General features: G+C 40.8%; 1 protein-coding gene across 13 annotated transcripts in view; it reads left to right on the top strand.

Moving 5' to 3' along the window:
- The window catches only part of IQSEC1 (IQ motif and Sec7 domain ArfGEF 1), a 348,151-nt gene that overhangs the window by 283,522 nt on the left and 38,959 nt on the right, over window positions 1-25,670 (top strand). For all 13 annotated transcript variants that reach the window (XM_082768431.1, XM_082768438.1, XM_082768437.1 and 10 more), the window contains 2 exons: window positions 12,053-12,335; window positions 15,928-17,192. In XM_082768431.1, the coding sequence (XP_082624557.1) occupies window positions 12,053-12,335; window positions 15,928-17,192 (1,548 nt within the window). The remainder of the gene's footprint in view (window positions 1-12,052; window positions 12,336-15,927; window positions 17,193-25,670) is intronic.

The following is a 25,670-nucleotide window of genomic DNA, read 5'->3' as shown; positions in this document are numbered from 1 at the left end:
TGGTCTGTATGTAACTCGAGTTCTGTGTATTGTTTTCACTGTAGCCTACAGCCGTGCTGATTTCTGGTTGCAATCCTGTCAGTTTTCATGAGTCGAGGCGGGGGCAGGCTGTGCTGGTACTCCCACAGAACTCAGGATAAATCTTTAGGAAGGAACGGGTGATTTAGTGGGAAGCACCCCTGCCTTTAGAGATAGATACTCCCTGAGACAGCGTTTCCCTCATCGCTTGGGGAGGTTGTGCTGAGGAAGTCATCATTCAAGTGAGATGGACGGCAGTGCTCCTGATCAGCTGCAACTCCGCCAGGTCTGACAGTGTTTTAACAGAACAGTCTGTGTAAGACCCGGGCTCTCTGGTCATGTTTCAATGTAATTATAGCTTTTCTCTTAACCTAAATTCTCTCTGCGCTCTCAATTGGGAATAAAAATTATCTTTATTTTTCTTTCTTACGTGGTTCTGCTTTATTGCAATATGTGGTTAAACAGCTGCTTTATTTCCATTCTAGAGGTGTCTGGGGTGATTCTCATGCTTTGAAGCTAACGACATTTCACAGGGTGTTAAATGTTAGGTAATGTTTTCAGCTGTTCTTAGATTCTCAAAAGACAGTTCATTACTGCTGTTTATATATTCTTCTGCTTTGTGGAACTTGTTTCGGACATAACCAGTGCTGAGAAGTATTGGCTGGAAGCTGTTTTGAAGAAGGGGCTGATTCCAGTGCATCAGCTTTGGGGAGAATGAGGAGTCACAGCCTAGCAGTTTCCTGTTTGTAACACTGTTAATCCTTTGTGAAACAGGAGAGGATTGCCCAGCATTTATTGGAAATTGTCCCAAATGGTAACAACTTGTTGTAGTCTTGGAATCTTTTGTTATTAAAAACATGACCAAGATGGTTTTGATTAGGTTCGCCTAGAAGAAAAGTAGTAGCTCAGGTTTTCCTGGGCCGCCACAGTGCAGCATGTTGCACAAGATCATTTCTGACCGTCTGTGGTAGACACTTTCAAAATCTGTGTTTGCAAAGAGCCCGTTGTGTGATATTCCAATCTTCATGCATCGAAAGAAGCGTGACCAGGCAGAGGGAGGTGATGCTCCCCCTCTGCTCCGATCTTGTGAGACCCCACCTGGAGCCCTGTGTTCAGCCCTGGGGCCCCAGCACCAGGAGGACGTGGACCTGTTGCAGTGAGCCCAGAGGAGGCAACGAGGATGCTCAGAGGGCCGGAGCACCCCTCCTGTGGAGAGGGCCTTGAGGGAGCTGGGGTTGTTCAGCCTGGGAAAGAGAAGGCTCCAGGGAGACCTTACAGCGGCCTTCCAGTGCCTAAAGGGGGCTACAGGGAAGCTGGGGAGGGACTCTGTCAGGGGCTGCAGTGTTAGGATTAAGGGGTAATGGCTCTAAACTGGAAGAGGGTAGATGTAGGTCAGGCACAAGAAGGAAATTCTTCACTCTGAGACTGGCAAGAACCTGGCCCAGGCTGCCCAGAGGAGCTGTGGCTGCCCCAGCCCTGGCAGTGCCCAAGGCCAGGCTGGATGGGGCTGGGGGCAGCCTGGGGGCAGGGTCCCTGCCCATGGCGGAGGGTGGGGCTGGGTGGGCTTTAGGTCCCTTCCAACCCAAACCTTTCTGTGATTCTGTGATTTCTGGTTCACAAAATGGTGACCCTTGTTTTCAGGAACCAGGCTTTTACCCTTGTCCTAAAAGACCATTTTCTCTTATGGAATGACCTGTGGATCACATCATGGTGAGGAGCCTGGAAATTCTAGGAACGATCCCAGTTCTGTGTTTCAGACCCCGTGTTCCTTTGTGGTTGCTCAGCCTCCCGCGGCAGCCACGGCCGGCTGCCCCCGCAGGAGTCCCGCAGGGTGCTGGTGGTCTGAGCCACAGAGCTGTGCTGGGCTGCACCCAAACGGAGCTGCTGTGCTGCCTGCAGCCTGGCCATCACCCCGTTCTGTAGATGTGCAGGAGGTCTTCTATTTGTCAGTAGCAAGTAAAGTTAGTTAGGGCAGATTTTAAAATGTGATAGTGGGTAGGCTTTGTAGGGAATACATTCTTGGCTTATAGTAAGCTTTGAAATAGCACCTATAGGATCCCAAGACAGGAATTGCTACTGTGTTGTGTTTTTTTGTGTGTGATCAGTGCCATGGGTCAGAAGCCCTGCTGAAAGCCTACATTTATTTAATTCCTCCCTGACAGTGAAAGAACTATCAAATGTACGGAGTCAGCATAATGGAGAGGAAATGTAAAAGGAAGGAAGTTTGTGAATGAGAAGGATCATGTCAGCTCTTTAGCTGATTTAGAGGCTGTAGGTATCTAATGTCTCATTTGTCCTGAGAGTAGAGATTTGCACATGGTCAGATTCAGCATATGTTTCTGGGCATGTCGGCGAGCACCTTCTGTGTTTGCACACATTGTCTTGAATCGAAGTAACAGCTAAAAAGTTTTCTTTTCCACCGAGCTCTGTCTTGTAAGCAAAAGCACTCTTACCTTTTGTTTCCCTAAATGTTAAGTACTGTACACTTTGATATAAATGTAGGGTGTGTTGCAAGGGAAAAGAATCTCACTTCGCTGAGGATGCCTGTGATTAAAGCCTGGTTAGCAGCAATTCTGCAGTTCAGGCTTCTTCCGCCGCGTGCAGAAAGCTCCAGGGCAGTTCCCGTTCTCACTGCTCTGTAGCAAAACTCTGAACTTTGCTGGAAATGGGCAAGAGGCTTCTATGTTCTCCTTTATCCATTTTGTTTCCTACCTGCTGAGAGTTCTCATGCCTATATGCATTTATGCACGTTGAAATCACTTTGTTTTCCATTAGATAAAGCTAGTACAGTTTTTGTCTTTTTGTGTTTGTTTTTGCTCAGACTTGGCACAAGGTAGTTGGCACTCCAAGTACGGGCTTTGTGCAGCGTTTAAAGCTGAACAGTACAATTAGGCTGTTAAATCGGTGAGAGTGCTTTGTCTGGTCTGACTGTTAACAGTCTGCCCTCCTTTTGGATTTGGATTGGCTTCTGTAAGTACTTTGCTTTCGGAACCTCAGGAGGTTTATCTAACTCCAGGGAGAAGTCAGCCTCTGGGAGCTGTGTGTACTGTACCTTATTTTTAATCATCTCAACTAGCAAAGGGGTAAAACCTTAACATAAGTCAAATAATAGGCTTTGTCAAGTGTATTTGATCTAAGATGAAAATATAGTTTTGTTCTGGGTATGAAACTCCATTGCCCAAAAGTTGTCATTACTCAGTAAATAGGATTTCATTAAGGATCTTTAATACACGTGTATATATAGAATAAACATACTCTTTCCCATCTTGTAGACTATTATCCACCGGGGCCTGATGTGCAGAGAAAACTAGAATTTAGTTTCTTACAGAAATGAATTGCTAGCGAGATGATTTCTCAGCGGTGTCATTCAGCGTCACCTCTTCCTCTGGCTGGCTGACACAACAGCTGAAGCCACAGCAGAGGTGAAAGACGAGGCTGGCTGCTGTGTGTCGCCAAGGATTTTTGTATTGTATCAAATGCTGCTTCAGCTGTGCATGCAAATCAGGTTTTTCTCAGCTGCAGAAACTAAATCTTTCCCTTTAAAATTAGCATTGTATGAAGGTCATGTCATGATATTATAAGTGGTAGAACGTGCTCTAGTATCTTACTCTCTTGAATGCATGTCGTATGTAGCATGTGTGGTGAATGAGAGGATTCAAGGTGCTGAATGATAGATCTGAACAAATAGTAAGTAGCTGAGGTCAAATTTGAGCACAATTACATTGAGAAACTCCACAGATTTATAAAGCTTCTCCCATTTGTAAGAGTTCGCATAGGAGAAACAAGGCAAAGCCTGTAGTAGTAGGTAGACCTTCGCAGATTGAGATCTTTTTGAAGCATAGATGATATTGTATCATGTTTGGTGTTGACACGCAAAGAAGAGCAGCAGACAATAAAGACAAACCTCTAAAAAAAATCTTAAAATTGTGGTGATAAAGTTAAGAACTCTTCCTGCCACAAGCCTCAAAATATTGCTGTAGTCTTCTGTTAATATTACTTTGTCCATTTTTTTTTTAGTTCAAAGTATGGAATATGGTCACTGCTAAGTAAATATGCGTTGTGCGATGATTAGCACAGCTTAGCAGAGAATGGCATCCTCTGTCTTTCCCTGAGACAGAAGGTAACTTTTGTAGCCTGTATTCAAGTTCTGTTGATGCTGTCAGGCTCCTTTGCTACTTTCCAGCTGCTAATTAATGAAAAAATACATCTTTGCCTTTAGCAGATCCGCTTCATAAGGCATTAAGTGGGTACTGGGAGAGGAGCTTGCTTTGTGTTGGTTTGGTTTTCACCCTTCTGTAGTAGATACTTATGTCTGCTAGTATGCATGTCTGCCAACATGCTGCCACTGTTTGACTTAGACAAAGGTGATATGTGAGGTATTTAACCTTCCTTCTCCTCCCTGGAAGCTGAAGATAATCTCAAGTAAGCTCTTTTCAAAAGTGTATTCTTAGTTCTTAAATCTGTTATAGAGGTTGTTCCCTTAAATGAAGAAGTAGGGTAAATTTCTGTTTGGCTCTCTTTTCATCTTTCTTGTGTGCATCTCTGCTACAGAAGAAAGCGTGCATTAATTCCTACGTTCTGTTTAGAAAGGAGAAAATCATATCTCATCGTTCTTCCCCTGCTCTCTGCTACTGCTAGTAGCATATAAGATTGTGGGTCAAAATGTCTTCTAAAAAAATAAAAAATAAACACCTTTTATGGGCTTATCTGATGAGTGTCTGTAGCGTCCAAGTGAGCAGATGCTAGGAATTTTCTGTAACTTTAAATGCAGGACTTGGACCAGAAAGCAACTGAAGGTTTGCAGGGCACACAGTGGTATTTGCCTGTGGATCTGCGCCCTGTCAGTGGTCCTCAGACTGTGCTGTCACTGAAGCTGGGTGCTGCTGGCAGCCTGTTCCACAGAGCGTGACAGCATCGGGCGGTGGGGTTATTAGTGTTCGCTTCTGAGAACATGCAAATTTTGTCTGGATTTTTCGTACAATGATGTGTACTTCAGTGAGACGAATTACCTGGGACATTACTTTGATGTATATTCAAAGTTTTCGTTTGTTTCTAACAGAAACAGCTGAGAGTGTGTTCTAAGTAAAACAAGTCGGTCAATATTTCTTTCCTGGATCAAAGCTTTTGTCAATGCCTGTGAATACTGCTGTCCGTCGTAATGGCTTTGAACTTTTGACAGTGTATATTTGAAGGTAGATTGGTTTGTTAATGTTATTGCATTTATTGAATTTGGGGATTTGTGTAAGTTCTTAATATAATTGGCTTTTGTTTACTAGAGCAGTACAGAACAGAAATGGAAGTAAGGACCAGATTGTAATCTGTTCCAAATTGTGCTAATAACATACTTCTGCTCAAATGTTCTCACCCCATTGGGGAATATTGGAAGGAGGGGGGAGGTATTAAAAAAAACTAGCTTGTATGAGCTACACATGGCTAGTTTTGCATTTTATGAAGTTACATTAAGAACTTTTTGTAGAGAATAATTTGAATTAATACAATGCATACGTCAGAGCTTTAATTAAATACACCTCCTAGTTCATAGTAGAAGACACCACAGGTACTGAAATGTAAGCCAGCTTTGAAGCAGTGGGGTGCACCCTCCTGTCAAATGAATGTATATGTTCAGATTAACTTGCATATGGGGAGTCATAGTTTTAGTTAGTGTGTTGTTTGTAATTGTGGTTTAAAATCTCACATTCAAAGTAGGACTTTGTTGCACTTGTAAAGAAAAAGTTATATGCAGGAAAATAACTTTTGTGGAGATTTGTTCCTATGTGGAATGTCTTGGTTTGACCTAAACATTTTTTTAGGATGTGTTTTTCAGGCTTTGTGTTGGAAATGTCTGGCCATACCAGCTGCTCTGGCAGCTGCCATGGAGCTTCTGTCTGTTACTCAGTTCCACGGCGACTTCTGGTCTGCGTTCTTTGAGCTAGGTAGAGAATTTGGATGCATGTCAAGGGGGGATCTATAATTAGGAGTTATGGTTGGAGTTTGACTTCTCTGACCTCCAAATTTTAAAAAGATATAGTTGGTGTAAAACAGATGCATAGCACTTCTTGCTTCCTGGGCATTCGGGCGTACTTATATGGGATATGTATTTTTGAATGGGGTAGAGGTTTTACTGGGAATCATATTTATGGAATGAGGTTTTCATGTAAACAGTTTCACTCTTTTTGTTGTGCTTTTAAATGTATCTCATAAATTATATATTTGAGTCCCTAGGTATCTAGATACTTTAGTTGTAGTTAACTTGTTAATGTTTCTGGAACCAAAAAAAAAAAAAAAAAATCAGTTTGCTGAACTGTTCCCTCAGTAGATACATTTTAAAGGGAACCGGGTTTATCTCCATTTTTCCTGAAGATGGGAACAAGTGACATCAATTCATGAAAGAACAGGAAAGTTAGAGAAGGGATAAATTTGAAGAATTTCATGAACTACTACTCAGGCAAATGCTTCACGATTGCAACAAATAAGTGTATAAATACTTCATTAAGTTCAGCCCGAATTCAGGTTATGCAGGCTGCCTGGAGTTTTGACTGCCATTTCTGGCCCCAGACTGTACACCAGTTGTGCTTTAAAGCCCTTCTGTTTCCTCGAGAACAGAGCATGTGCGGTGCCATGGCAAGGCTGAGTGGTAGTTTTATCAGCTAGAATGTGAGTTGGCAGCGAATGTCATACTTGTGTTCATACTTGTACATACCCTCCACCATTCAGATGAATTTCGTGTGTACCTTTGAATTTGTGTTAATTCCTTTAAGGATATAAAATACTATGGAAAAAGCTTTAAGATGTAACAGCACGAACATATTATACTGTCACACTCCTCATTATTTCCAAAACAATGTTTTTACAGAATGGATGTAGTGGGGATTGGTTCTCATGAATGTACCATCCAGTTGTTGGAGCCTGTTTTCAATTTCGTGTCTTTATATTGCACTGTTGAAAGTCCATTCTGAATGAGTGATGAAAATTACCAGCGATTTCAGAGAGCATTTATTGGTAAAAGCATTTCTCAAATATTTACTCAGAGGGTTTTTTGGTTCTATTTTAACACACTGCATGCAGTTTGGGTTTGGCATTTATATTATTTAGAAGCATGCTGAATTGCTTTTGGTTCCAAACAAAATCTACAGTCTGCAGTGTACTGGCTTCAGCATTTGGAAGATTTCTGTAGGCATATGTTCTCATTGTCTGTGTATTCTAGTGCTGCAAATGTGCTGGGATGCTGCACTGTGCAAACTGTGAGCTTTCTGGGGTGAATGGGAATACCCAGTGATCCCGTGCCTCTGATGTTGAGCTTCCTCTTTACATGCATGCAGTTTTGAAGATAAGGTAGTGGGCCTCAGTAAGCGGTCAATTTCTGCTTTTCTGGTTATTCTGCTTATTATTCTGCTTCTTCCTGGTTATTACTCTGCTTCTTTCATAGTATAGTCCCTCTGACAGCTAAATGCTTGTGTCTATGGATGCGAACTTGTGGCTTCTCTGATCATTTGGCCATTATTCTCAGTGGGACTAGGAAATTTATGCTCGTGGAAAAGCTCAGGGTTTGGTCTTTACTGAAATTTAGGTCTTCATCATTCTTTCCAGTTTCTGGTCAGAAGGAAAAGGAAGGTACAGATATAAAAATGAAAAATAGATCACAAACAATGTAGTAAATATTCAAATGTCCTGAAAACTATGTTGTTTTAACATATGACGCTGTTTTTAGTGTACTGGTCAATTAATTACAGCCTTTGTGATCAGGAGTAACAACTTCTGATCTGAACTTATAAAATGAGACACGGGAACAGAAAGACCTGCCAGGTTCATGCAGCTGAAATGCCCAGAGAGGAGTGGTTTGGTTTGGTCCTGGCTAACCACGCAACCATGTTTAGCAGTAGACAGAGGGAAGAAGGAAGACAGAGCTTTTCTTGTTAGGTAATTCTTGAGGCAAACTCGTCACCTGAATAGTGGGAAGTAACTGTAAAACAACCGCCAACAAATCAGACCTCAGCTTAGTTAGCAACAGCCTCTACTTTACATTTTGTCGTTTGGATCTATTGTTTGCTACTTTAGTCCAAAGATGTAGCCACGTTCTGTGTTGCTCAGCTTTCACATCTATGCACGTCACTTGGAGCAGCAGCTTTGTGGCAGCCGCTGCCTGCACGTGGTATTGCTCCGGTTCTGAGAGGGCAGTGAGCAGTGAGCATGGTGCTGTGCGGGCTCAGCGCACATCGTGGGTGAACGCAGAGCTCACTGCCCCACGGGGGACCCCGAGCTCACTGCCCTGCTGATGCAGAGAACAGCTCGTACGTGCGTGCACATATCTCACCTCAGTTGATGCATTTAAATATAAAGGTGTTTGTGGTGTGTTGCCCAGGTCTTCCAGGAAGTCCAAAGCCACACAGATGCAAAAGAGAAGATAATGCCTCAATCCATCTATTTTTGGTACTTACTACTGGCTTATATTAGTTAGAAAAAGTAAAGTTAAGCTGTTTTTTGTTTTTGTTTTTTTTTGCCAGTAGTTGTACATATCCATTGGGATGTGTCAAAAATCCTATACTCGGTCTCCTTCCATTTTCTTTAAGCTTTCCATATTCCCAGTTGTTCCTTGATTCAGTGTGTTTTTTAATAGTAGTACAGATTGAGGTCTATGCAGGCAGAAACTGCCTGTGACAAGTTCTGATCAGAAGAACCTGCTTCAGACAGTACTGGTCACTGCTGCAGAAAAATGATTTAGATGTTCAAGGAAGCAAAGTTTTTTCTATGACCATGTTTTAAAGTTTTGTTCATGCAAAGTCAAGTTATTAGTACTAATTATTTTTAAATATTTAATTTCCATTTTCACCATTTAGATGCTCCTTTCTCACCATTTAGATGCTCCATTCTCTGTTTTTCTGTAAAATACGGTCAAGCAACATTTTTCTTTTTCTAGCTTGTCGAATGATGAATCTCTGCTTTCTGCTGAGGCAGGAGGGTGACATTGCAAGTGAAGTTTTAAAAATGACAGGTTAATGACAACTGCTCTGCCTTCTCCCAAATTGAATACTTGCTGCATCGCTGTTCTCCCTAGTAGTACGCTGCTGTAAATTGCAGGGGGATGAACCAAATTTGTCTGTAAGTTTCTCTGAGTACTGAAATTATCAGTAATTCTACTGGACATGTATGGCTGCTGGCAGATGCCTCAAATCAGAGACCTTTATTAAGAAGTTCTTATTAATTCTACTAGAGACTGGGTCAGTGTTGTTATGTGTTGTCCGCTTTTGCAGTGCACGTAAGGTACTGAATTTCTCATCCATCTGGGGAAGTGTGAGGAAGTAGTGCTGGAGAAGTGTCTAACTGGCCCCTAGCCATAGGGGGACTGACTGTTACCAGTGTTGCGAGCTAGGAACAGAGTCCCTGATAGTTTTGTCTGTCGGCCTTTCTAGTGCAAGGGTAGACAAAAGAAGCTGCTAACCCTGCAGTGACTGGCTCTGTTTTGAAGCCAAGGTACCCTTCTGAGCATACAGCCCTTCAAACAGACACGGACAGGGTCACTGTGAATGGCGAACTCCTGCTGCATGATGCTCCGCGTGCACTTCCTCCATAGCAGAGCGATCATCTTTTGCCAGCACCAGAACTCCACGCAAGTAATATTTCTTGAAATATTTTTCCTTTCCAAACATATGTAAAGTCATAATAAGAAGAAAGCGAGCTGCTTTTCTTTGTCACTGGAGCTGCATTTTTATGAAATCACTGGTGTGAAGCTTCAGCTCTTCTTAAATTAACGGACGAGGAAGGCTGCATGGGAAAGAGCCCTCAGTACACAGTAGCAGTTGTGCATTCTCGATTGCTTTAAAGGGCTGCCATACTGCTGTGCAGGAGGCTGCATGTTGTTAAAGATAATTACTTCCCTGCTTCAAAGGTCAGGCATGTGATGGCAGGGAATAGGCCTGTGAGCAAAACGAGATCAAGCAGCACAACTCATTCATGGCTCATATTTCTGCCTGGAAAAAGTATGAAAGAAAACTAAAAACAGAGAAGAAACCCCTAGCTTTAATCAGAACCTTGGGTAGACCCACTTCCTTTTTTTTTTTTTTTTCCTGATCAGTGCAGTACTACCTCTGTTGAGGAAAGGTTAAGTGATCCGTTGAGGGTATCGTTATTAAGATGTCAATGTGAGATTGTAATCAACATGGCAGGGTTATTATTAAATAGGTTACAGTTTAGGGGAGGGGAAGGCAAAAAAGTCACGGATCCTAAGAAGGGAGAAATGCAGATAATTCCTGACTTCCTATTTATTTAGACTGGATTATAAAACAAATTCACCGTGCGTGTATGAAAAGTTCTTATAAATAGGATTTTAATCAGGAACCTGGGATGTACAAAATAGTGTGGCCTCCTAGTTCAGCAGAAGAACAGAGGAATATGTTTTAGTATTTAAAGAGAGAGTGCGAAGCATTTTTAGAATAGTATAAATGTAAGAAATGGCTACTTTAGAGAGAAAAAGTTTTTTGTTTTTAATGGGTGGTTACATGGTTTCAATGTCACTAGCAAAACCCTGGATAATTTATCATTTTTAAGTTAAAAGCCATCTGTGTCATTGAGCAAAAGGGATTTTGTTTCCTGTCAGCTTCCTTTTTGGAAAAAGTGATGTGTGTAGACTGAAAATATTTCCAGCTCGGGTAAAGTATGTTTGAAAATACCTTTTGGATAGAGTCATATTTTGATGGGCAAAGAAAGAGAAACTTCAGTTCTGCGTGTTTATAGAAATGTTTTGAGAAATCGAAGGGTCTTTTTTCTCCCGCACTTTGAAAAGTACACAGCGTGCAGGCGAGGAGAGCTCTGACAGCGTTAACCTTGATCTCTGCTGGCACTGCAGTCCGGTGCAGAGTGCTCTTTCAGAAGTCGCTCCGTACTTTGAACTGCTGAAGGGACTGCTGTGGTATGTGTGTGTAGCGAGGATCACAGCATTTCATTTCCGAGAGACAACAGAAGGGCTTTATTTTTTATGTTTGTATATATGTGAATGAAAGCAGTATGTGAAACAGAAGGTGCTGTGAGAGCATGTGGAATTGCGTATGCCTTTAGAGTTTTGATGTACCTGTTCTTAGAACAAAAGGTAGGGGAAGTACGGCAAGCACTGATGTTTATGCATGTGTGAAAAGTGTTTGCTAAGTCTTTGAGTGATTAAAAATATATATATATATATTTTATTTTTTCTATCAGTGCTCTCTGTACACAGGATGAGGCACATAGTAAGAATTTATGCGAAATGTGAACAAGAGATACTGTGGAAGGGAGCAGGTACACTATTGCAATGTGAGAATGCACTGCTGCAAATATCAAACAAAAATTACCATTAAAAAGTCATCAGTGCATCAAGATAAAGCTTGACTAGGATTCAGTTTTAAAATGTTTCCTATTGTGTGCAGCCCTTTAATATGAAGGTTTTATTTTTTTCTTTATTTTATTCCATAGCAGTAGCAGCATTAATGTGGAAAGAAAGTATTTCATTTGCTAGATAGCTCCTATTGTGTATTCCCTACCTGGAACTGTTTTACTTTCATTAGCCAGAAACACCATCCCTTGGGATGCTTTACTCTAAAGCATGCCAAAAGTATCCCAAGGGAGCAATCTCTCCCTAGCAGATAAATAAATGAGATTTCTCTTGTAGTTATTTTTTCTAAACTTTAGGTTTGAGAAACGTAGTAGCTCTTCTTCATCATAGCTGTTCTTCTAAGAAACGAAGTGTTTTCATTTACTTTACACAGCAGTTGCTAAGTGAGTTACTTAGCATGTATAAAGTGAAACAATGCTTGAAATCTCCATTCTTCTGCTTGACTAACCTTCTGAAGGTGACCTCTTAAAAAAAAAAATAATAGAGACTTGCTTAAATTTCAATGAAAACTGTGGTATTTGACGTCATTATCTACATTACCCTGTAATAACTATGAATTTGAGTAACATGTGCTGGATGGCAGCATAAAAAGCAGAACTGTGCTATTTGTTTATAGAGGATTTTGGTATACAGTACTCACCTGAGGATTTTCCTGTCTTTTTATTGTCTGTCTAGTGTTGAGGGTGAAGCTCCAAGCAGTGAAACTGGCACGTCTTTGGACAGCCCGTCAGCTTACCACCAAGGGCCGATAACACACAGCTCAGCTATAAGCCCAGACCATTACGAGCATTCTGCTTACGGGCTGTATTCCGTCTCCCCTGGACAACAGAGATCTCGGAGGCCGAAACTTCAGCACTCGACATCCATACTACGAAAACAAGCAGAGGAAGAAGCTATTAAAAGGTCAAGATCACTTTCTGAGAGCTATGAACTCTCTTCAGACCTACAGGATAAGCAGGTATTTGAGCTTTTGTTTTTTATTATTTTTATTTTTAACCTCATTTATGACAATGGCAACGTGTTTGTCAGCTGGGAAGAAAACTTTTTGCAGCATCATTTCAGTTAGAATACTGAAAATACTGTTTTTTCCCTGCAACCAACTTAGCATTTCTGAACTTTTAAACTCTTTCCGTATCCTACCCCCTGATAGAACACCAACAATTACATTAATAGAGTTAAAAGTAAAAACCGTCAGGAACTGTGATTCATGCTTGAGACTAGTACTGTTTATAAGAACGTAATAATGCAAAATGGTTTTCTAAGAAAATCAGTCATTTTGAAATCTGGATATCTTTGTTGATCCTGAAGGAAAGGAAGAGCCTACTACTGCTGATATTCTCCCACGTCTGTGGGATGAATTCAGGGTCTTAATTAGTTTCTACCCAACCACATACTCCCATATGCCTTACAAAGGACTAGATGCAGTCTATGTAAATATTCAAAGCCTTTGTCCCTAACAAGGCGTTTCTGCAATACATTAATGTCAGTCAGCCTCAGCCATTCCTTTTAAGCTTTATTCTGAATGTAGTCCTATTTGAAAGATGTTTATTGCCATTTATTTTCCATATTCAACATTTGATTTCCATATCTAACAATTGAAATCGATGCTGTAATACCTTACTACCGTAAGGATGCACTGGATTTTACTGATAGATGAACAATAGCCAAGGCACCGGTGCATATGTGTTTTTTTGTTGTTGTTGGATTTCTCTTGTCCCACAGTATTAATATTTTATGTGCTGTGAAGCATCATGGTATAGTGCATAGTCCCTCCAACTTGTACATTAAGATGGACAATGGGAAAGCAGGCAAAATTCTGCAGATTCTGCAGGAAGCAAACTACTCCAAATTTTCGACCACTCATTCATCGTTAGTGAAATTCATAGGGGCTAATTTTCATTTGCAATCTGTTCGTTGTTCTAAAATTTCAGGTTGGAGAGACATATAATGTTGTCCAGAGAGGCCTGGAAGATCAAAGCTCGAGCTCTGACTTAATGTTGAAGCCAGTATTTGGGATAGCAAATTGGATTTAGGTTAGCCTTTATGCTCACCTAATTCTGTATCAAACTGGGCACAAACCAAGTTCCTAATTCTTGATCTATCTTATGCCAGCTCTAGTATTAAATTTGATTTCCCTGTGAGATCTAAACGGTTACTTTCTTTTCTACCCTTGGCAGTTTTATGCTAGATGTTGCCTGAGAGATTAATACAGAGCACTAGGCTTACTAAAGGGGTGTCCTGCACTGCAGATATTCCACAGAGGCTAATTCCATGTGTCCTTTTATGCCAGTATGACAGAGAATGAGGACTGCAGATGTTGTTTTGTATTTGTCCAGGGACTCCCACAGAATGAAAAAGTGACAATGATACATAAAGGAAGCTTGCTACCTAAGAGTTGCTTACTGCTCTTGAAAATGCTCTCATTGAAATCTCAGAAGATACTTAAGCTATTTAGGAAAACATCCAAGGCTTTACCTAAAAGCAATGTGCACTAAATGTGCATTAGAACTTATTAGAAATATCAATCACTGGTCTGGTAAATCACGTAGGCAAGTTCCAAAATACTTGCAATTAAAATTCCCACCAACCCTCCCCTAATTTATGATAGTCAATGATATCATTTTCTGTACAAACATGAATGTCAACAACCTACTTACAAGAATAACGTTCAGATAATTCATTTTTTATTTTTTATTAATTTTCATCATTTGTTTTGTGATTAGTCCAGGAAAATGTTTTTTTACATTTATTTAAATGCACTTGACCTAATGTATTCTATGGATAGAACTGGTAGCAAATGTGTGTTGGGAGTGGCAGGGTTGTGATAGAAGTTCTTAGTCTTTTTTTTTTCACCTTCAGAATTCCTTACAAATAACCTCATAGCCTCTTAGACATGTGCAATAGGTAATATAACTTCCATTTGGGGTGAAAGGCTAAATTTTAAAGACACATTAGAGGTAAATTTTCTGAGATGTTCAGAATCCTAGCTCAGAGATCAGTCCCAGCTTTTTGAGGTCAGTTAAAAAAAGGGAGTTTGATGTGGTCAGAAGGGCAGTTCCTCAGCAGTAATCCTGATGTGTGCCCATTGGGGCAGTTGCCCTCCACAGGTATGCCAATAATCGTGCATTATAATTTTTGCACCTAGAACAACAACAAAATATCAATGATTTGCATTTAAAAACAACCTAGCCAAAAAGAAGATAATCTTTAATGTGGCAGGGGAGTGGGAACTGCTGAACCTGTCAATAGCACTGAAAGAAATACTTTTCCAACAATTCCTGAGTGGTAGACAATGGACTAGCAGCATTCAGTTCCTCCCACAGAAGGAGGATGGTGCTGCTCTGCACATCAATATCTGAACTTAACAACTAATTGGAGAGATCTCCGAAGCATGTGGCAGGGAGGGGGTTTGTGTGCACAAGCATGTAGATGAGTAATTAAAGAACTATATTTAATGATAGGAGGGTACCTGGATTTGTGAGAGAGGAAAAAGGACTTTTGATTCGTTGGATAAATATGTGAAAATTGCCTGGACCAGCACAAAAGCACTGTTAGAAAACTGGTGTTTGTATGGGTGGTACTAAACATATTGTTTTGTCATGGGCATTTTGTGTTTGCGAATAATATGGATCCAGCAAAGACTAATCAGGGGAACAGTAATTAAGTATTGGGAAAAATGTAATTAAAGCTAGTTATTAATCTAATTCAGTGTTTTTTTTTTTTTAAATGAGTGATGCTTTTCATAGGAAAGGTCTGAAAATTTCTAATGAGTATTCCAAAAGCCATTTTCATGTCATTTTCAGGTTAAATTGATAGCATTTATAATGTATTTATTTTGCATATTTATTCTGTTAATTGGAAACACTGGCAACTCTGAGTGTAATTACAAGAATGAAAATAGATTTGAACTTGTCTTTAGAAAGTCTGAAAAATATGTTCTTGGTTTGAGGAAGACTGCAGATGTGGATATTTTCTCCGAGCAACTTCTCTGGATGTGTCTGGCCTCAGAGGCTCGGTTTTGCTTTGATATCAGGCATGAGTGAAACTCTGCTACCTGTTTTTTTATTCATGTAGAACATGATACATGCCTGGAACAGTGACAGCCACTTTTAGAATTTGCTCCCAAAATACGACAATTTGCAGTGTACCTGTATTTCACGTTCAGAACAGCTCTCCCTTTGAAGAACGAACGACTGCATTACGCTGCATCAGAGTGCTGTCCGGTCTGCTTTGACATGGGCATGCCAGTGCTAAGACGTGAAAACCAACACTTAAACACAGACAAGTTGCTAGCACCTTAGTTTTATATGACAGAGTTCACAGAGCTATGTTTTTGTCTATATTTTTCTGGTGGACTCTGCAAATGTCTGGTTCATTATTTGTGCAGTGGTTAGTTTAGAGCTTCGAGCTTTTACTTTCAAAACCAGTATGCACTATGAAAAATTCCTGAAAATTAAAGTTCAATATATATATATTTATTATACTTTAAAGGCATTTGCCTTGTTGTAACATGCATCAAGTTAAAAGTAAGTGTGTTTACCCTTTCACAGGTGGAAATGCTAGAACGGAAATATGGAGGCCGTCTCATAACTAGACATGCTGCTCGTACCATACAAACAGCTTTTCGCCAGTATCAGATGAACAAAAATTTTGAGCGTCTTAGAAGTTCTATGTCTGAAAATCGTATGTCAAGACGCATTGTACTGTCCAATATGAGAATGCAGTTTTCCTTTGAAGGACCTGAGAAAGTCCACAGCTCTTATTTTGAAGGAAAACAAGTTTCTGTTACAAATGATGGGTCAAAGCTGGGATCTCTGGTGCAATCTGAATGTGGTGACCTTGGAGAGTCAGCTACCATGAAGTCTCCAGCAACATCTACTGATTTCGCCGATGCAATAACGGAACTGGAGGATGCTTTTTCCAGGCAAGTGAAATCCCTCGCAGAGTCCATTGATGATGCGCTGAACTGCCGTAGTCTCCATTCTGATGAAGTCCAGACTCCAGATCCGGTCAGAAGTCGTGAACTGGAAAGGGATAGCTGTGCTCAGACTAAACCAGCAATCCACAACGTGGATCACAGGAAGCTTGATGAGATGACAGCTTCATATAGTGATGTTACGTTGTATATCGACGAGGAGGAGTTATCTCCACCCCTGCCCCTTTCCCAGTCAGTTGACAGACCATCTAGCACAGAATCTGATTTAAGGCTCCGCTCAGTGAACTCTTCTCAAGAGTACTGGTCCATGACCCACAAGGACGATAAGATAGACACTGATACGAGCTGCAGGAGCACCCCTTCCCTGGAATGTCAGGAGCAGAGGATGAGAATGGATCACCTACCGTTGCTAACTATAGAGCCGCCCAGCGACAGCTCAGTGGACTTGAGCGATCGCTCAGAGAGGGGTTCGTTAAAGAGACAAAACGCATATGACCGAGGAATCACTAGTCAGCAAGGAAGCCCAAAACATATCCCTCACAATATTCCTGCCAAGATTATATCCCGAGAGGAACAGGAGGCAAGACACCGGCCTAGGCCTATCGATAGTCATTTAGCTATTAATGGCACAGCAAACAGGCAAAGCAAATCAGAGTCTGATTATTCTGATGGAGACAATGACAGCATCAACAGCACTTCCAACTCCAATGATACGATAAATTGCAGCTCGGAATCTTCTTCTAGAGACAGTCTAAGGGAGCAAACCTTGAGCAAACAAACATACCACAAAGAAACTCGTAACAGCTGGGATTCGCCTGCCTTCAGTAATGATATTATCAGGAAACGCCATTATAGGATTGGACTAAACCTTTTTAACAAGTAAGTACAGCATTTCCCCCTTTTCTCTTTGTGTTTGATAGAAAAGTGGCCACTGAGCAAGGAACATTTTACTTGCAGCACGTAAGTAAGATGGTAGTCTGGTACTGGCTTTTCAGTGGAAAAAATAACCCCAGTGTTTTCATAGAGTTTTTTTAAGAAGTAATACACTATATACATACATACATACATACATCCCTGAAAATCAGAGGCATGTTAATGGGCCACCTAGATCAAATAACTGATTTGTCTGCTCATGGTGGCTGTTCATGCTAGAGTATTTACAAATTGACGTCTTCATAGTTAAACAGCTTTAGGGGGAAATAAAAATATATATATATAAACAGTAGCAAATTGTTAAAGAAGGCAAATCAATTTCCTTTCATGGGCAAAAATATGATTGTTTACTTCTGATCCATTTTTTGTGTTTGTGGGTATAACAAATACAAAATCTTCTCCTGCCCTAATCATGTAGGTATTGTAGAACTTGTCACGTGGGAATTAAAAATGACAAGCAGTGGAAGATGAACTTTCTGTTTACTCCAGGCAAGGCTTCAAACCTGTTCAATGATTTTCATCAAAACTTTGATACTAAAAAACTTTTTGCTGAATATTTTTACACTGAGTAGATATATGGAGTACTGCATTGTCACAAAATATTTATTTCCACCTTTGACTGCTAAGTTTCCCATGCATGGAGCTGTTTAAAGCCCCTATAGAATAGCTTATAAATGTATGTTTCATTTAAGTACTTTCTTCCTTGGATGCTGCCAGGTGTTAGTAGAAAACTGAATATTATGATAGAGGGTAACAGAAAATATACTACTTAATCTCTGCATTCACATGACTGGAGTTACACAGATCTTATTAGAACAATCATACTGTGAAGATAAACATGGCTAAGTGGTTGGCATGAGAAATCTTTAGATTTTCTTCACTGCTTGGTTGATACCTAGTGTGCCAACTTCCTTGCCTAAATGGCTACAGTAATCTTAAACCTATTCTGGTACTACTGCTTATAAAGCTCCTTAGAGCTCTTAGATGAAAGATGCTAAGTGCCAGAAGTTGTTCTTATTTTTCTTTAAAATATTGTTGGCAGCTCACATTACTGTTTGTAGAGTTTGTTTTTCTAAAAATTCTCTGCAGAGTATTTCAGGATCTCTCTATGAAAATACTGTAGCTTTCTGAAGAGCTAGGAGGTATTTGGTGTGCTGCCGCAGACCTTGCTTCACGGTTTCCTACGGCTTGAATGAGTTCAGCCCTCACTTTTGGCTGGCTGTGCTGTGATTTGTGTTGTTTGGATTAACAGATCAGTGGTTCATCATATAATAATGTGTTGTAACATTGAGATATTTAAATTTTTTTGATGCCATCACCTGAGGCTGTGCATTACAATACTAAGTATAGATCAGTCAGGTTTCACTGTGAAAGCTTTCAGGGTTGTTTTAACTATTTGTAAAAAGTTAATAGCTTTTAACTAACTGGAAGAAGTCAGAGGAACTTTGCAGCTTTTAAAGCTTTTGAAGTAGGCCAGGCAGGCTCCTTTAGAAGGTTTGAAAACATTAACATCCTTGTCAGCAGGTGGGATGGGGAGGAAGGTGCTGGAACTCTCTGGCTGACATTTAGAAGACTTGGTGTTTGCTCATTTTTTACATAGTAATTAAACCTTCAGCAGTCAATGATTAGTGAACTTCGAGTTTAGTAATACAGTCCTTTGAGTCAATTGCAGAAGGGTGTAAGAAAAAAGGGTGAATGGAAAAAGTGCTCAAGCACCATGTGGAGATGAATGAGGGCATTGGAAATTGTCAGATGTCGCATGTCATATCAGTAGGAGGCTGAAAGTGAAAAACAAACATCAAGAATATAAAAGAATAGAGACTGTTCTTTGAAACACATCTGAGTGATCTTGAGGCATGGACCTGAAAGAGAGTAGATAAATTTTGTTATATATATTGGCTGGTTGTGAGGTGATGTGCAATTTGTTAGAAGTGAGCTCTAACACAGAGCACCACGCAGAATTCCGGGCAGCACCTCCCTGCCTGAGCTTTGGCTGCATGCTTGTTTCACTCCTCCACAGTGTTTTTATCTCCAGGATTGATACAGAAGTGAAGAGTCTAATGACCTTCGGGTGAGTCACTCTGATTCTATTGATAGCTCAGACAATCCCCAAATATCCCGTGTACCTTGTTTTTGATTATGGCTCTTCTTCAAGTCCACAGAGATTGTGACATTTCAGTAACAGCTTCAGTTCCTCTCTGCGCAATGTCAGGCATTAAACCAGCACAGAACGTGATGGAGCATGAACCTGCAAGCTCTTCTCAAAAGGTAGCTGGGAAGCTTCCAGAGCTTTATTCTTGAAAAAGTTCAGGAGACTCATAAGAGTGTATCAGTAAGACTGCGAATTGCATTTTATGAGGTAACGGAAGGGACAGAGACTGGGTTCAGGCACTTGCCAGGGTTTGCAGGTTATGATCTATTCAACACAGAGCATACCTTTTCCTTTTAGGTACGTGCTGTACAGTTGCCATAGTTTCAACTAATTTCTGAGCATTAGGCATGTAACATTAGCCCATTGGCCTTAGCACGTGAGGTATGTCACAGCATTTGGAAGTCCAAACATCTTTTGAAAAGAAAGTCTCATCCTAGACTTCGGTTTCTTGGCAGAGTGCTCTTTCACAACCAGAACAACGTGAAAGATGATTGCCCGAGCTGCCGAGACGGGCCATAAAGCGGGCCTGCACGTCAGATGGGCTGGTCTGCAAACCCTTCCCAGTTTCTATCCCGTGACAGGGCAGAAGAGGGGTGCCTACGCACAGTCCTGTGTTGCAAACTGCTTGTGCTCCTCCCATGTGACCCGCTGCACGCCCGCCCCGTGTTGGGATGCTTTTTTAGTATGCTCTTCAGAGCTGGAGTCAATGCCGCAGACCCATTTTAGATGTCTTTTGATCGTGTCCTCTTTCCTGACACATTTACGATCATAAAACAGGGAGGAGTGCAGGTCTTGGCAGTGAGCTCCCGGGAGGACGTGCACTCCACCCAGGCAGAAGGACAGCAGAACTGAAAGAAGTGGCTGTGAAGCTACCTCTTACGAGGGTTTTTTTTCCAAATCCACCAGAGGAAGTTTTAGGGATGGCTTTTACAACAAGTTTGTGTTAATTTCATTGCATCTTTGAAACCTCTCTTGCAAATTAAGATCCCAAACATTAATGGACAAATAATTGTGATATTTCTTTTCGGTACATGGTCGGCTGAAATGCAGAGAATTTAAAAACTTAAAGAAGTGCCTGAATTGTAGTAGAGTAAATACTTCTGCTTTGTTCAGGGGGAGTGTTGAAAGAATAGAGTTTTCAAAAACATGGAAAGTCACTATCCTCACAGTTGAAATTTCAACAGATGCTTTATAATTTTTTTGTCTCTCCTATTACAGTAATAATTTTCAGAAGCCAGAGAGCAGTTCTCTTACAAGAGGCCTTTTATGAGAATAGCCAGTTATGGGTGGAGTAAAAATCGAGCACAACTGGTGGTCTGGTTCACTTCAATCAGCATTTTATGCAAAACTTGAGTAACTCAGAGGTCCTTGGAGAAAGGAGAGAAAGGCAGCAGAGAAGAAACCATAGGTAACTGAAAGGCACTTTTCTAGGAGCTTTATCACTTGATCATGGAATTTGTTCCAGTCTAAAACGTGGCACTCAAGTTGCAGCCTTAGTGTTGATTAAAGAAACACACATTTTTAAGGATGTTTTGTGGTACCCAGTATACTAGAATATACAGTATCCCCAAAACAGAATGATTTCTGCCAAATAATCTGCAACTAAGTAACAGCTTCTGTATGTGCTGCTATTTTTGAATGGCAGTAGTGATTTGGCTCTGTCAATAGGGTGTCCGGTTGTGTGTTACCATTCATTGACTTCCTCGGGGAAGGATTGCAGGTGCGTGCCCGGAGTTCAAGGGCTCCCGGGGAAGCTTGGTGAGGCCAGCTGTGTTGAATTAGGCATTTTCTTCAGTGCAGTCTGAAAGGGATGTAGTCTGGGAGAAATGATGCTGGAAACCATCCCTCACTTACAGGCAGAAGGAAAACACTACCTAGAAAGGTTTGTTTTGCAGGCTTCAAACCCTGCCTATGCAAATCCAGACTTTGAGACTAGTTTGCTTGTAAATAAGGCTTCAAGAGGGCTTTTGACTGCTGCTTAAAAAAAAAAAAAAAAAAAAAAAGGGACTGTGATTTTATTCTCGTGTTTGTTTTGACTGCAGTCTGGAAATACCAGGCTTACCAGTTATTGCAGCCCAATCTGGTAGGATATTCAGGTTCCATTCTGCTACCAGTGCACTGATGGTTCGAGCAGATTAAATAGGGCAGGATGGTTTAACCTCAGCAGTCTGAAGAAACACCTCCTACCCTTGGGTCAGCTTTGCCGTCAGTAGCAGCAGATTGCAATCGTGTGCGGAGCTGTGCATGTGTAGGAAGAATAATGCCAGGCTCCCTGCTCTTGTGCCACCATTTTGGTGGCAGTAACTCTGGCTCCTTGCCAGTTATCTGGCTGTACAGATAGAGAACTGTTCTCCCTGTGTCCCCAGTCTGTTACAGCTTACTGTTTTGCAGATTTTTCTGCAACTTCCTTCCTAACAGTCTATTATCAAGGCTCCCACTCTTCCAGAATTCTCTCAGAGGTGTGCTAGTGATGGAGCTAAGAAGTCATGAGTTACTGCTTGTATTACACAGTGATCTTCTGACCTCTAAATCTTGAAAGCCCTACCGGCTTTATTTATTTTACAGTGGTGATGATTTTATTTAAAATTTAAAAATCATTAGGGTTATGATTTGAATATTAATTCCAGGAGCAGTCTCTTTTAAGCATGTCTATATTCTTTGGAATATTAACTCAAGTATTTCTTTATTTCACTGAGCAGATACGAGAGGAATTCGCTAAGTGCTGGAGGGATTATACCAAATACAAAATTGTAAATTACAATTTGTAGAGAAATTCTTGTTGGAAATCTGAGAGGATACAAATGTACTATTTGTGACAAGGCAGGCTTGTCAATGAGCTTTTCCATGGACTTTTAACTGTTCAGCAAAGGTGTATCTTTCATTTATATGTGGATAGAGATTGATTCCTAAGTACTGATACATTCAGAAAGTACCGCAAACATTTTCTTTATTTGAAATTCATAAAAATTGTCCAGTTTTATTAAAAATAAAAAATAAAGTTTTACAATTAGCCATTAGTTTAAATATTTATGTCTATTAATTTTTTGTTTCTGCATTTACATGGATCACATGCCTAATGAATTTTGCTCAAGATGCTGAACACGCTTTGTGTATTTTTTTAGGTTTTGTGGCATTCTTTCAGCATTCTAATGTCTGGTTTGAAAATGTGTATTTTTAGACTGAACCCCTTAGAATGTTAAGTTGAAAGCTTACTGGAAACTTTGCTAATGATCTTGGGCTTTGTAAGTGCAGATTGAGTAAGAGAAAGAAGGTGCAAATCAAACTGAGTTGGGTTTCTTTACCTTTGAACTGATTCTTTTCTCTTGTCAATTGTGCTGTAATATGTTTGCTAATTTATTTTTCTGTGACTTTTTTTTTGAAAGATTCAGTAGGAATAGGAAAGGGGAAGCAGGAGGCTTTTTAAGGATTTTGCAACAGAGCCATTTGCCATCCTCGTGTGTATGCTGAAAGGGACTTCACTGTTGTTGCAACATCTGGACTGCAGATTATTCACCCACAGACAGTTCCAACAAAAATTAAAATCAAAGCACTCCATGTAGCTTGTCCTCTAACATGCTGAGGAGTTAGTAAGAAGAGAAGAATGTTCTTAGTATGACTTTCATTATTTCTAAAAACATTTAGCCCTAAGTGAGAACACCCAAAGAAAAAAAAAAGCCATGCGTGTTTTGTTTTTTTCTATGCGTGTTTTATCTTTTCTCCCCGAGGACCCGTTTTTTCCCCTCCTTTTTTCCACGATGGGTTCTTTGATTAGCATACATTGTCCTGCCCATAAGGAACAGCTGAAACGTATAACTGCAAGAATTCAACCAATAGTATCCCGAGCACTGGTTTCAAATATGGGCATAAGGATTCCCTTTATTGCCACTAAAAGGGAGGATAAACTTTACCAAATGTTGAAAACAAATCTAGCTTTTGAAAGGCTGCACTATGAGCAGCCGTAGCTGTGTGCGAATGTCCCTGGAACAGTGAAAGAGCCATTACCTCATCCTCCGCCACCAGCTCCGCCTGCCCTTAAATATTCTGGGCACACGTCTCGCTGCCGCTGCTGCGTGCCAGGAATCGGTAACCAGTTTGCTCCAACAATGCCTGGGTGGGTGCTCAGGATGTGGCCGTGCATTAGCAAATGACCCTGTGCGTGGGGGAGTTTGACTGAGCAGCAGCTCCCAGCCCTGCATCTGATGTGGCTCTGGATGCCAGAATTTTAATTCATTCTTACCCGCCCGAATCTCAAGTGACTGGATTCTGAGAATGAAAAATGTGGCCAGCTGCTTTCGTGGGCATACAGCAGGAGTAGCGAGCTGGGGAGGCTGCGTATAGGAGCCTTCAGAAAAAGAGTTAAGGAAAAGAGAAGGGAGCACCAGCTCTTAGCTCCCTTTTGACAATTCAAACTGTCAACTGATTTGGGGTTTGGTGGATCTGTAAAGGAAGAATCTGAAAATCTTTGCCTGTATTTCTGCATTGCCAATTTAACAGGTACCCCTTTTAAAGTAAATGTGACCTAACGCTTCACATCTACAGTCGACAGAATTGCAAAAATTGAAGCTGAAGTACTTCTGTTATGTGTAAATGGAGTGAGGGTGTGGAAGGAGAACTTAGGGCAGGGACACTAGAAAATGTGAAGACCGGGACTGCTCCTCAATTTCAAGGAGGTAGTCATCTTCATGTCTCATATCTTAATGCCTCATTTCACAGTTGCATAAACACAAAAGCAATACTTAATCCTGGTAGATAGATCTGAGAGAACCAGCAGGTTTTTCATGTATCTTGTCTGAAAGTGGAGTGTGTTTTGTTCTGCTGGCTGCTGCAAGCTCTTTTCCCTGTTCTTTGAGAAATGCAGAGATGCAATGGGGTCAGAGAAGGTGAGAAAATCCTCACAGGATGTTTTGGTTCATTTCTTTCACATTCTCTTTCCTGTGAGGAGAGAGAAGAAAGGAAAAAAAAAAAAATAACTGTGCTACAGAATCTGCTATGTGCTAGTGATGACTCAGGGCTGTTTTTACCAGCTGGGACATGTCCCACTACTGCACTGGAAGTGCTTCTGGTTCTGAAGCTTATGGCTCTTAGCTCTGCTAACTGCTTTGCTCCCCAAGGCTGATGCTTCATGTACAGAAAAACCCTACTTCTGCAATAGTTTCGCACTTTATTCTTTCCCCTTTATTAGAATGACTCGGCCTTACTCTGCTTGGATCCTTTAGGTGACTTTCAGACACCCTGCACTTGATACAGTTTTCCAATCAATCTGATTCAGGTGTTACTTTTAAGGCAAGCCTAAACATTCAGTAAGGGTGATAATGTGGCATGCATCCTTTCCTAGCACTTTGCTAGGTAACGGTCACCTAAAGAAACCGATCAGCTGGAAAGTAAGGGCAGTATTGTTTAGATACGTTATTCATTCTGTGAAAACAGATGTCTACAGAATTTCCTGTCTTTCTTTTGCTCCCACATGAAATAAAACCGGTCATTGAGATCACTTCCTAGAACATTCTTTTGTTAGTGTCAGGAGTGTAAATTAACTTTCACTGAAAGGACGTTACTCCAGGTAATTGGGTGTAATTGCAAGTAAGCCTTCGCATTCCTGGTGGAAGAGTTTTGGTTTGGTCTTCAGTGAAACAGGCAAAGTGACTGAGAAGATTAATTTCATAATTTAGTGGGGAGAACCTGTAGGGTTTCTGTCCAAGTAGTGTGAATAACTGCCTCTCTGTGGAATAAAGAGAAGCTGTGAGAAATGTGCAGTTTCTTTATTTACTTTCCTGACCCAGAGATTCTTTCCTGTAGTTACCAGAAGACTCAATTTGCAGCGTATCCTTCTTCCTCTTCATTGGACAGCTGTGTAGCATAGGGAAGATACAGTCAGTTTTCTGATTTTTCTGCTTTTCAGTGCCTTTTTTTCCTTGCTGCATAGTTGAGTGAAATCCGACAAGTTGTGTTGGCACTAATTTTGGTAGTATTTTAAATATATTGTTTTCTTTCCCAGAAGGTTTAAAATTGGCATAGTGATTCTCCTAGCTCACTGTGGCAGCAGCAGGATATTGAACAAACACGAAGAAAGAAGTACAGCCATAGGGAGTAGCTGCCTGCCAAACAGAGGAGAACGTTCGATCGGCTTGTTGGTACCATGAGCTATTTAAAAAGGAGTTGACTTCTTCAATGTAACCAAGAAAAGTCTGAGGCTCTTGCTATTAAGAGAGTCATCCCTGGAATTTAGTGTTAAGCTACTGCTTAGTTTTGTGAGAGCTGTAAATATTTCCAAA

This window comes from Aythya marila (genome assembly GCF_965140915.1).
Source record: "Aythya marila genome assembly, chromosome: 10".
In the NCBI taxonomy this organism is placed as follows: Eukaryota; Metazoa; Chordata; class Aves; order Anseriformes; family Anatidae; genus Aythya; species Aythya marila.
Note: the sequence above shows the minus strand (reverse complement) of the source record. Positions and strands in the feature narration are given on the sequence as shown.